At 34.4% G+C, this 13,663-nt stretch overlaps 1 protein-coding gene across 1 annotated transcript in view; it reads left to right on the top strand.

The window, feature by feature from the left end:
- Nucleotides 1–3,497: 3,497 nt before the first annotated feature.
- Nucleotides 3,498–13,663, top strand: part of LOC100255370 (cycloartenol Synthase) — a 28,293-nt gene continuing 18,127 nt past the window's right edge. The window contains exons 1-6 of the mRNA XM_002262924.4: nt 3,498–3,748; nt 9,567–9,752; nt 10,031–10,120; nt 10,569–10,763; nt 10,853–10,937; nt 11,615–11,781. Of these exons, the coding sequence (XP_002262960.1) occupies nt 3,548–3,748; nt 9,567–9,752; nt 10,031–10,120; nt 10,569–10,763; nt 10,853–10,937; nt 11,615–11,781 (924 nt within the window). The 5' untranslated portion in view covers nt 3,498–3,547. The remainder of the gene's footprint in view (nt 3,749–9,566; nt 9,753–10,030; nt 10,121–10,568; nt 10,764–10,852; nt 10,938–11,614; nt 11,782–13,663) is intronic.

Below are 13,663 nucleotides of genomic sequence, written 5' to 3' on the forward strand. Positions count from 1 at the left end.
ATCCAAGGCTTCAAACGGATTGCAATTTGGAGTCGAAAAGAGAGAGTTATAGCTGATTGAATCAAGGTTATGCAGAGAGCATGACAACACAATGATGCTGACTTCAACTCAAAATCGGGGCTACCTCTTGTGAGCTTTTTGGGGCAAACCAGATATGGTTTTAAACTTTAGGATGTCAGGAATCCAGTGTTTCAAATGGATTTCAATTCAGAGTTGAAACTAGGGAGATATGATTAATTGAAGTAAAACTACGTAAATGACATATAATTATGAGATTGAGTTCAGACCAAATTGTTTTCGGTTGTTTGGGCTTAATTTTTGGGTCTCTTTATAGTTTATATCCTTTCTATCAATTATATTATCTGGAAGGATGTTTGACCCATTATGAATAAGTGGACTCCATTAAGAACAATTCTCCCCCCAAAAAATCTAGCATTGCCGTCGACTCCATGTTCAAATCTCGGTGGCCATATCTCCTTAGAACAACAACCATAGAAAAATGAACACCCATCATAACTGGTGGCAACAATCATAGCATTGTCGTCAATTATTTCCTTTTGTTTTTTTTTTTTTTTCTTTGCAAACTAGAATTTTTTGATTTGTCCACCATCTAAATTAAATTTTTTTTGCTTTGATTGCGACTTTAATTGGAAGTGTTAGGGAAAAATTGGTGAAAAGTCACTTAAACATAACTACACACCATGCGTTAGTCAATACAATTTAAATGCTATATAACTAATTGATGTATCATTTCTTTATGTATGTCTTAAAAAAATATTAATTTTATGATCGAATAGACTGATATCTTTCAGGGACTGTCCTTGGACTCCCAAAATAATTTTCTAAAAATACATAAATTTATGTTACAAGATTCATAATTGAATTTAGAAATCAATTTAATATCGTTGACATCACTACATATATATAGATAAGCATAAATTAAATGTTAGTAGTCTCATTCATAAATACAAGTTTCTTAGAGCAAGCCACCTATGGTTTTAAATCTTAGGAAGTCACAAATCCAAGGCTTCAAACGGATTGCAATTTGGAGTCGAAAAGAGAGAGTTATAGCTGATTGAATCAAGGTTATGCAGAGAGCATGACAACACAATGATGCTGACTTCAACTCAAAATTGGGGCTACCTCCTGTGAGCTTTTTGGGGCAAACCAGATATGGTTTTAAACTTTAGGATGTTAGGAATCCAGTGTTTCAAATGGATTTCAATTCAGAATCGAAACTAGGGAGATATGGTTAATTGAAGCAAAACTACGTAAATGACATATAATTATGAGATTGAGTTCAGACCAAATTGTTTTTGGTTGTTTGGGCTTAATTTTTGGGTCTCTTTTTGGTCTCTTTATAGTTTATATCCTTCCTATCAATTATATTATTTGGAAGGATGTTTGACCCATTATGAATAAGTGGACTCCATTAAGAACAATTCTCCCCCCAAAAAATCTAGCATTGCCGTCGACTCCATGTTCAAATCTCGGTGGCCAAATCTCCTTAGAACAACAACCATAGAAAAATGAACACCCATCATAACTGGTGGCAACAATCATAGCATTGTCGTCAATTATTTCCTTTTGTTTTTCTTTTTTTTTTCTTTGCAAACTGGAATTTTTTGACTTGTCCACCATCTAAATTAAATTTTTTTGCTTTGATTGCGACTTTAATTGGACGTGTTGGGGAAAAATTGGTGAAAAGTCACTTAAACATAACTACACACCATGCATTAGTCAATACAATTTAAATGCTATATAACTAATTGATGTATCATTTCTTTATGTATGTCTTAAAAAAATATTAATTTTATGATCGAATAGACTGATATCTATCAGGGACTGTCCCTGGACTCCCAAAATAATTTTCTAAAAATACATAAATTTATGTTACAAGATTCATAATTGAATTTAGAAATCAATTTAGAGCCCGTTTGGCAGTGATTTTTAAAAGTGTTTCTACCCTTAAAAACACTTTTAAGTGTTTTTAGGATGAAAATAAAGTGTTTGGCAAATTTTAAAAAACACTTTTGAAAATCTGGAAAAACACTTGAAGTGATTTTTAGAGAATCACTTGACAGGTGTTTTTTTAAAAAAAAACACTTCAATTTTTTTGAAATATTCCAAAAATGCCCCCCAGTGATTCCCGATATCTTTCTTCCCTTTCGTTCATACCTCTCTCCTTTATTCTCCTCCTCCATCGCTCTCCATCTGAGACAACACAGTAAACCTCTATTTTCATTCGAGATCGTGGATCGAAGGTAACCCTCTATTCTTTTTTTGTTTTCCTTTTCCATTTTTTTTTAATGTCTGATTGCCTTGAAATGTTAGTTAGGGTTTTGGGTTTTAGGATTGTTTGGTTAGGAGGAAAGTATGAGAAAATGAAATCTGTAAATCTTCAAATGTTTTTACACGAAATCTTGATGTTGCCTACGATCACCGTATCTCAGGTATGATTAAAAAAAAAGAATGAAAAATAGAAATCAGGATCTTAACTAACAAAACGGAGAAACTTATCGGCGAAGAGAGAAGATTCAATGCCAAAAACGAAAAGAGAGAAGAAGATTCTTTTTTATTGATTTAGATATTTTTTGTAAATATTTTTAAAAATTTTAGTATATTGATAAAAAAAATTATTATTTTTAATTAGAAATTTTTTTTTTTTTTAGAAATTAATAGGTGGTCATATATTGTTTTACTTTTAAAATTATCTTTTATTCAATGTTCTTTTTTTTTTATTGATTTAGATGTTTTTTGTAAATATTTTTTAAAATTTTAGTATAGTGATAAAAAAATTATTATTTTTAATTAGAAAAGTCTTTTTTTTTTTTTAAAGAAATTAATAGGTAATCATATATTGTTTTAATTTTAAAATTATCTTTTATTCAATGTTATTTTTTTAGTGATTTATATGTTTTTTCATTAATAAAAAGTTTTTTTGTTTATCATACCATTTTTTTTATTAAAATTGTATGTCTTTTTTGGTAATTTATTAATATTAAAAGTGTTTTTATATTTATACAATATATTATCAAAAACACTTTAGAATCGTTTTTTTTTATTATCATAAAAGTGTTTTTCACATAAACACTATAGTAGAAAACACTTTAAATAAAAACACTTCCACTAGAATCACTACCAAACGGGCTCTTAATATCGTTGACATCACTACATATATATAGATAAGCATAAATTAAATGTTAGTAGTCTCATTCATAAATACAAGTCATGGGGGTGGTGATTGACTTGCTTTTGTGCTTCTATATGAATGAGCGATTCCCTCCTGGAACTCGCCCTTCCAAGTTTCTGAAGTTTCTCTTCTCTTCCCACCCAGCACCTATCTCTCTGTCCTTGGTCTGTATCAGTTTAACTTAATTTTATTTCAAAGAAAAGCTTGTCTTACCTTTCTGGTGATTGCATGATCAGCAGGTGTTTTTGGAAGGGAGACACATATTTGCAAACTTATATATATATATATATATATATATATATAGAGAGAGAGAGAGAGAGAGAGAGATATCTCGTCAGTTTGGTGAGTTAGAAAATGTGGAGGCTCAAGGTTGCAGATGGGGGCAATGATCCCTACATCTACAGCACCAACAACTTCGTGGGAAGACAGATATGGGAGTTTGATGCTGATTATGGAACCCCAGAAGAGCGAGCTGAGGTCGAAGCAGCTCGTGAAAATTTCTGGAAAAATCGATTTCCAGTTAAGCCCAGCTGTGATCTTCTCTGGCGAATGCAGGTGATCCCATCTGTGTCAAAATATGCCGGAACACAAAGGAACATGAATATATAGTATATGTAGGGCATGCACGCTTATGTGACTGGAACCAAAGAAATCGTTTAGCTTCAAAGAAAGTCTCCTTATTCTACTTCTTTAATTAGTTAATTTAATACACTGAAGACTAATATAATGAGAAAGTGCCAAGTGGGCATCGGGTGAACACCTTGAGCTTAGATTAATTAATTAGTCTTGTTCTAGCTTACGTCTTCAACTTCTTATATGTACTAGATGAGTGCATATATATAAACAACATGTGAAATGAAGTAGTATATGGAAAGAGAGAAGGAAAACATGAATTTTGGAGTTATGCTTTGTGCAGAGGGTTTGGATTAACTTCATGCTGTACCCTAAACCCAAATCCAGCCCAGCCCAACTGAATTGGACAGATCTAAAGCCCATTGGCCAGAGAGGACTTCTGTGACAACCCATATATATAGAAAATTTAGTACTTGAATTAGAGCTGTTTTGATCTTAGTCCATCTTATATTTATTGTGTGTATGTCTTTAATTGGTAGAGAGACTACAATCTTTTCATATTTAAAGCCAGAAGAATTCTCTTCAATGATTCTTAGAACTTGAGGAAGAAACAAGAACCGAACCTATTGTTGTTTTTTTACTGTTTTTATTGTTATTACCTACTATTATGTCATGATCATGGTCATCAATATGTTAGATTTTAGTTGCTTATAGAATATTCATTTGTTTTGAGGTTTAAAGAACTTTTGCATTGATGCTAATTAATGAAGATGTCTTTTGTAAAGCTTTCAAACGGGTTTCTGACTGCATATGATGCTAAAAGAGAGATGTTTTAGAAATCGGGCTTAGTTATGATGCTAATCTCCAAATTAACTTGATATGCCAAAATATTCCCGTGTAAGAAATGCTAGATTGTATACTTTGAAAAAAATAGCTCACAAACTTGAGAGATATAGACTTCTTTTATGTTGAGGTTTTATCCAAGTTCCTCAATAAAATGAGATCGAACACCAATTTAAGCAAACAAAGAAAAAAAATTCCAGAAATTAGAAAAATAGAGCAAGACAAGTAGAATTTATGTGGTTTGGATCCAAGATTGGAATCTTACATCCACGGATCAAGATCACCTCCAAAAATCCACTAAGAATGAACCATTTTACATCCTTTGGAATCTCTGAAAATTTTCAAGCTCTCTATACAGTACAATGAAGAAGATTCAAACTCTAAAATCCTCTCATTCTTGTTCTATAAATTAGAAAACTCACACCTCTGTTCTGTTTTTTTTTTCTTCTTCTTTCACCCTTTTATACAAGTACATGGAAAAACTAAACAAAACAGGTATGCTTTCAGTTAGTTAATCAACTAACTTTGCTTATGTGGCCAATCACTTTTTGGACCATCAAATTCCACATTCTCCACCTCGGTTCAAAAAATTGAATTTGGATTCTTCAGATGAAGATCTGACTTAAACATTAGTTGCACATTACCTAGACCAAATCCAAGCAATACCTATATTTGCTTACTGGTAGAACTTTAGTTGCCATGTTAGCTGGATTATCAGTTGTAGAAATCTTCTCCAGCTTCATTGCTCCTGAGCTTACAGTTTCTCTAATGAAGTGATATCTAACATCAACATGCTTGGTCCTTTCATGCAACATGAGATTTTTACATAACTCAATTGCACTCTGACTGTCTGAAAATATTTCCACTACAATATTCAGCACTCTAAGCTCCTTAACATGTCCTTGCAACCAGAGAGCTTCTTTCATGGCTTCAGTAGCTGTTATATATTCAACTTCAATTTTTGAAAGTGCCACTATCGATTGTAGTTGTGACTTCTAGCTAATAGGTTCTCCAAATAAGCTGAAAATATAACCTATAGTTGACCTTCTCTTATCAAGATCCCAAGCATAATCTGAATCCACATAACCTGTGATACCAACACCCTCTTTAGAAGATCCAAACTTCAGCCCTACACCAAGAGATCCTCTTACATATTGTAGCAACCATTTAACTCCATTCCAATGTTCTCTACTTGGGTTAGCCGTAAACCTGCTCAAAACACTTATTGAATGAGAAATATTTGGCTGTGAGCACACCATTGCATACATGAGTGACCCTATAGAATTAGCATATGGAACATAATTCATCTCATTCCTTTCAACTTTATATTGAGGACATTGTGTCATTGATAATCTAAAATGTCCTGCTAATGGTATACTTATAGGTTTTGAATTCTCCATGGAAAACCTCTTCAAAACCTTTTCTAAGTAGCCCTTTTGTGAAAAGAATAAAGTAGAATCCTCTTTGTTTCTTACAATTTCCATGCCAAGTATTCTTCTTGCATTCCCAAGATCTATCATATCAAATTCTGACTTTAGAATCCTCTTCACCTCTTGAATTTGTGACTTATCTTTGCAAGCTAATAACATATCATCGACATATATTAGAAGAAACATCATCAGACTTTCTTGTAACTTCTTGTAATAGAAACAATCATCATAACTACTCCTTTTGAAACCAATCTTTAGTATAAAGGTGTCAAACCTTTTATACCACTATCTTGGGGATTGTTTCAATCCATATAAGGATTTTTTAAGTAAACACACTAGATGTTCCTTTTCTAGCTCTTCAAAGCCTTCAGGCCGAGTCTTTAGAATTTTTTCTTCTAAGTCTCCATGTAAAAAGAGAGTTTTAACATCTAGTTGCTCCAATTCCCAATCAAACTGAGCTACAATGGACATCAATACTCTAATTGAGGTATGTTTCACCTCTAGAGAGAATACTTCGATGTAGTCAAGGCCTTCTCTTTGAGTACTCCTCGAGCCACTAATCTAGCTTTAAACCTTATGGGTTCATGCTTAGTGGCACCTTGTTTCCTTTTAAATATCCATTTACAACTTACCACTTTTTGATTTGGCTTTCTTTCTACAAGCACCCAGGTCTGATTTTTTCTGTAAGGATTCAAATTCTTCACTCATTGCTATGAACCATTTCATTGATTCATTGTTGTTTATAACTTCCTGGTAAGAGAGTGACTCACTTTCTTCATATTCCATAGCAGTCAATAAAGCATAGGCAATCAGATCTGCCAAACCATACCTGTTTAGGGGTTTTATGTTCCTTTTAGCTTTATCCCTTGACAAGAGATAATCAAGACCAGCTTCTTGTGAGTTGGTTCCTGCACCACCTTCAACATTTGAACCTGTCACCTTAGTATCTTCTGTCTCTAGGCCACTATGTGCTAAATCATTTTGTTGATCATGACCATCTTGAGATGATAACTCCACCTCAAACTCAAAATGGTCTTTGTCAAGTGTCAAGCTCCTATTTTCAGAATCTTCCTTTGTACCTGCAGTGTTAGTTCTCATAGAAAGCATTTCATTTTCATTAAACACAACATCACGACTTATTATTATTTTAACACCTGGAGATTCCTTATTCCATAGCCTGTAACCTTTAACACCCTCTGGATGACCTAAGAAGATACATTTTATTGACCTTGGTTCTAATTTTCCTTCACTTTGGTGAACATAAGCTGTGCACCCAAAGATTCTAAGGTGTTCATAGTTAGAAGGCTTTCCAGACCAAAGCTATTCTAGAGTTTTAAAGTCTATTGCACTAGATGGAGTTCTATTTACTAAATAGCAAGCTGTCAATACAGCTTCACCCCAAAAATGTTTAGATAAGCTAGAACTATATATTACTCTATCTAACAGTGTCTATTCATACTCTCTGCTAGGCCATTTGGTTGAGGTGTATTCCTTACTATTTTATGTCTTAAAATACCTTGATTTTTACAAAACATTTCAAATTCCTCATTGCAAAACTCTAGCCCATTATCTATTCTTAACACCTTTACTTTTTTATTAGTTTGATTTTCAACTAAACCATTCCACTCCTTAACCTTTGTTAAGACAATATGTTCATCTTTAGTTTTTAACAAGTATAGCCAAACTTTTCTGGAGTAATCATCAATCAAGGATAGAAAGTACCTGTTTCCACAATGAGTAAGACTCTTGCAGACCCCCATAAATCTGATTGCACATATTCCAATACATCCTTTGACTTGTGTATTGCAACTTTGAATGCCAACCTGTGTTGTTTGCTAAGAATACAATACTGACAAAAAATCAATCTTGCTGATGCTATCCCCACATAGTAGGCCATGTTTGTGCAATTCTTTTGGACCTCGATCACTTAAGTGACCAAGTCTTCTATGCCAAAGAATTGTTTTATTAGTTTTAGTTCTTAACACTGATCCTACTAAACCTTTTAATGTGTGACCTTCTAGGCTATATAAGCCATTTCTCTTCTGACCCTTCATGATAACCATGGCACCTTTTGAAATTGTTAATTTCCTATTTTCTGCTTTGAAGTTATAACCTGATTCGTCCAAAGTTCCAAGAGATATTAGATTTATCTTCAGGTCTGGTACATGCCTGACTTCTTTGAGAGTGCTTTTCATTCCGTCAAACATGTTAATAGCCACCGTGCCAATTCCAACCACACTACAGCTCATGTTGTTTCCCAGTAGCACATTTCCACCATTAAATTCTTGATAGGATGAAAACCAATCTATTCTTGGACGCATATGATAGGTGCAACCCGAGTCTAAGACCCATTCTTCATGATTTTGATTCAATGTAATAGTGAGAACCTTTGCACTGTCATAACCATCATCTATAATGGAAAAACTTCCTTATGCTTGAGGTTTTTCTTCTTCTTCTTGTTTATCTGGGCAAATTCTTCTTATATGTCCCATCTTGTTGCAATGATAGCATTTGACATTCCTATAATCTTTCTTGCATTTAGACTTTGATCTTGAATGTGATTTTCCTTATTTTCCATTGTTATTTTTATTCTGAGGTCTTCCTCTAGCAGTTAAACTTTCACCATTGTTAGTTTTGTCAAAGGATTTCATATCTAACACCTTAGCATTCAAATGTAATGGCATCTCTACCATATTTCAAGGTTTCTTTAAAATGCTTCAAAGATTTAGGTAGAGAGTTTAAGAGAATGATTGCCTTATCTTCATCCTCCACCTTGATATCTAAACTCTCTAAATCCAACACCAATTTATTAAACTCATCTAAGGCATCATCGATTGGCTTGGATTCTTCAATCTTGAAACCATATAAATGTTCCTTCAGATAAATGCGATTTGGTAAAGCTCAAGTTCTGTACAGTTCTTCCAGCTTTTTCCAAACCCCAGCAATAGTTTTCTCATGAGATATTTTTCTTAGAACCTGATTAGAAAGACTTAATATGATCGTGCTGTAAGCCTTTCTTTGAAATTCTTACATTTCCTTTTCAGTCACACTTTTTGGAAGATCTTTATCAGGCAGTAAAGCTTTTTCAACGCCCTGTTGAATCAAAATGGCCTTCATATTCATCTTCCACAACTCGAAGTCATTTCTGCCATTGAATTTCTCAATGTCATACTTTGTAGTTGACATTCTTCTTTCTTTGTTCTTGATTCAGCTCTGACACCAAATGTTGAGGTTTTATCCAAGTTCCTTAATAAAATGAGATCAAACACCAATTTAAGAAGACAAAGAATTTTTTTTTTCAAAAATCAGAAAAACAAAGCAAGACAAGTAGAATTTATGTGGTTTGGATTTCCATGTTCAAGTAAAAAACACGTTGGATATTGACACTTCTCTAGCAGACCTTGGGCATGCTTCGAACACACTGTACATGTGTTTCAAGTATTTAAGTTTGTAATTTCCTTGCATTTCTTATTTATGTTTGCATCCTGAATTATTTATATTTATAGAATTTTCTTTCTGAAATATAGTTTGCAAGGGAGAACCCATGTGCCGCAAACTTGCCACAAATCAAAGTTCAAGATTTGGAAGAAGTGACGGAGAAGGTGGTGACGACTACCTTACAAAGGAGCTTAAATTTCTATTCAACTATGCAGGCACACGATGGTCATTGGCCAGGAGATAATGGGGGTCCTATGTTTCTACTACCCGGATTGGTAAGAGCCGACTTTATGAATGACACGAGTTCCTTCATTTGTCAATTAACCAATGTTATTTGTCAGGGTTGAATCTGGTGAGAACCCTTTTTATTTTTTCATTTGATAATATCGTTTCATCTCAATTGAAGTTTATGCAAGTCTTTTCAAAACCTATTGGAGAAGACCAAATATAATTTTTTTCTATATATGATTTATTCATGTGTCTCAATTTCCATTTTATCTAATCCTTATTTCCTCACTGAATAAGTGACAATTGGGTGACAAAATTGCGACAGGTCATTACTTTACATATTACAGGAGCTTTGAATATTGTCTTATCAATAGAACATCAACGTGAAATGTGCAGATACCTTTTCAATAATCAGGCAAGATTATATTCCTATATTTTGGCACTCTTAAAGTATTACGGTCTTTTGTTGTTGTTAAACTACCATTTGCATAAGAACTTTAGCTTTTGGGTCAAATAGTATTCTAACATAATATTAGAGTTCTGGTTCCATGATCTGATACCATGTTAAGCTTTTGTAGAAGTGTGGTTTAACTGTCACTTCTCTTTCATTTTATAGGATTCAGGAATCTGATGATAGAGATATTAACATAAATTATTGTGTTGTCATAATTTTCTTTTGATATCATTTTGAGACGAGTACTTCCTCAACATTATTCTTCCTACATACTGATGTAAAGTGCTATTATTTTGATGGGAAGCTAAAAAATTCAACCAAATGAAGCCTTTTACCATTTACTTGGCTAGCTTTGGCATTTCTAGTGAAGAAACAAAAACAATTAAAGGGATAACACGTTTTGTTGCAGAATGAAGATGGAGGTTGGGGGCTACACATTGAGGGCCCGAGCACCATGTTTGGTACTGTGCTAAGCTATGTTACTCTAAGATTGCTTGGTGAAGGAGGTTTTGGTGTAGAAGGAGCAATGGAAAAGGGACGAAAATGGATCTTGGACCATGGGGGTGCAACTGCAATAACTTCTTGGGGGAAAATGTGGCTTTCTGTATGAACTCAAAAACTTTTGGCTTGACCTAAAATATTAATTTTTTTGCAACTGTGAGTTGACATTTGATTTGCTTCTGATGGCCATAGGTACTTGGTGCATATGAATGGTATGGAAATAATCCACTCCCACCAGAAGTGTGGCTATGTCCTTACATTCTTCCAATTCATCCAGGTTTCTCTCTCTCACTGTGTGTGTGTGTGTAAATATAAATATAAATATAAGTAAGGAGGTGTAAAGGATCATGGTTAATTGCAGAAGAAGTTATTAATCATACCAACTTGATGCATAATAAAGATCCTAACTAGTGGGGAAAGTCAAAGGGTTAGAAAATATAAGTGGAGATGATTGTAACGCATAATGAAGGATTAGAGAATTAAAATTGCTTTTGGAGCACTAGGACAAGAATCTTATGTTAGAGAAAAGTTGTAGTATCGAATTTTATTCTTCATGTTAGAGAATAGAAGCAAACTATGGAGCAAGGTGGCTTCTTTAAATATAATCCTAGCCTTTGAAAGGGCTAGTTTAATTTTTTTTTTTTTAAATGTTTTCCGCTCATATGGGTTCTTGCTAATTTTATTTATATTTTTGGGGATTTTCCCCTAAAGTGTCCTCTTTATTCCTTAATTCATTACCATTAAAGCTTTAACTGATTGTTTAATTACTTTGCTCTGGTTTTTTTCTCCTCTGTTAATAGATCTGGGTTCTGTTTCCACTTTATTAAAGACTTTAACTTTATTCTCCTTGACAAACAAGTTACCAATAAATTAGGCAGCTTTTCAGGTTGATTTTATCTTACTGCAAGCAGGATTTTATTTGTTGGTGATAAACTTTCAAATTTTTATCTATAGGACGAATGTGGTGTCATTGCCGAATGGTGTATTTGCCCATGTCGTACATATATGGGAAGAGGTTTGTTGGTCCAATTACACCTACAATTATTTCTTTGAGAAATGAATTGTACATAGTCCCTTATCAAGAAGTAGATTGGAATCAAGCCCGCAATCAATGTGCCAAGGTTGGTTAGCATATTTTCTCCTTCCGAACTTATATTTTTAACTTTTACCATCCCCTTATGATGCTATTTTAGCCCTTGTACTGTGCTTCTGATCAATATCCTTGCATATTTGGATAATTTACAAGTTTATCCCCTAAAAGTTTATCCTATTAGTTGATGATAGATTTTATGTTAACTATCATCAGGATGTCTATAAGTTTCTCTCCATTCTGAAGCATACTTGTATCTATTAGAAGATCAAGGACAATATCTATTAGAAGTAATTTTCCCCATGTCTTGATCTCATTTCTCCTGTTCCAAGGAGATATTGTAACGACCCACACTCAATCATGTAGATATTGTCCGCTCTAGGCCCAAAGGGGTCCTCACGACTTTAAAACGTGTTTACCAAGTTATGAGAAGCCTCTAGATATATAGCATCATGTGCTTTCTCCCCATCCGATGTGGGATATCACAAACACCTCCCATGTAGACATAATGTGCTCGTTGTGGGGCTAAACAGACAAATACTCTATGCAGGGCCAAAAAAATCCCCAGACCAGGGTTGGGGATCGGCTCCGATACCATTTTTAACAACCTGCTCCCAATCGTGTAGAGATTGTTTGCTCTGGGTTTAAAGAGGTCCTCATGACTTTAAAACATGTCTACAAGGTTAAAATGAGCCTCTACATATATAACGCTATAAAATTTCTCCTCTATCTGATGTGAGGCATCACAAACACTTCCTTATACAGACACAACGTCTTCATTGTGTTCCACAAGATTGAGAGAGCAAATAGACTAACACCCTCTTATGAGGCTAAACAAACCTCCACATTGGGGTCAAGGATTGACTTTGATACCATTTGTAATGACCCACACCCAATTGTATAGATATTGTTTGTTGTGGGCCCAAAGGAGCTCTCACGACTTTAAAACACGTCTATAGGGTTAAGAGAATCCTCTACATATATAACACTAAGAACTTTATCCCATATCTGATGTGGGACATCACAAACACCCCCTATCCAGACACAACGTCCTCATTGTGGGGCCAAACAGATAAATACCCCTTATGAGATCGAGGATTGCCTCTAATACAATTTGTAACGACTTGCTCCAAACCGTGTAGATATTTTTTACTCTAAATCCAAAATGACCCTTTTGGTTTTAAAACACTTCTACATGGTTAAGAGGAGCTTATACATATATAGCACTAGGAACCTTTTTCCCCTATTCGACGTGGGACATCACAAACACCCCCTATGCAGAGAGAACACCCTCGTTATGGGGCCAAATAGACAAATACCTCTTTGGGCCCAGAGTAGACTATTTCTACACGGTTAGGAACGAGTAATTACAAATGGTATTAAAACTAATCGTCAACCCTGGTATGGGGATTTGTTTGGTCCCGTAGAGGGTATTTGTCTATTTAGCCCTACAATGAGGATGTTGTGTTTGTATGGGGGGTGTTCTTGATCTCCCACATCAGATAATGAAACAAGTTCCTAGTACTATATATGTAGAGGCTCATTTTAACCCTATAGACAAGTTTTAAATCCGCGAGGGCCTCTTTAGGTTCAGAGTAGACAATATCTACATGGTTAGGTGCAGGTCATGACAATTTGTATCAGAGTTGATTTTTGACCCTAGTGTGGAGGTTTGTTTGGCCCCATAGGGGTGTTTGTCTATTTGGTCACGTAATCCCATGAGGCATTATAAGGATGTTGTGTTTGCATAAGAGGGTGTTTGTGATGCCTCACATCAGATAAAGGAGAAAGTTTCTGGCGCTATATATGTAGAGGTTCCACTTAACCTTATAGACATATTTTAAAGCCGTAAGGGCCCCTTAGGGTCTAAAGCGGACAATATCTACATGGTGGGTGCAAGTCGTTATAAATAC

The sequence above is a fragment of the Vitis vinifera genome, chromosome 9 (genome assembly GCF_030704535.1).
Source record: "Vitis vinifera cultivar Pinot Noir 40024 chromosome 9, ASM3070453v1".
NCBI classification, from domain to species: Eukaryota; Viridiplantae; Streptophyta; class Magnoliopsida; order Vitales; family Vitaceae; genus Vitis; species Vitis vinifera.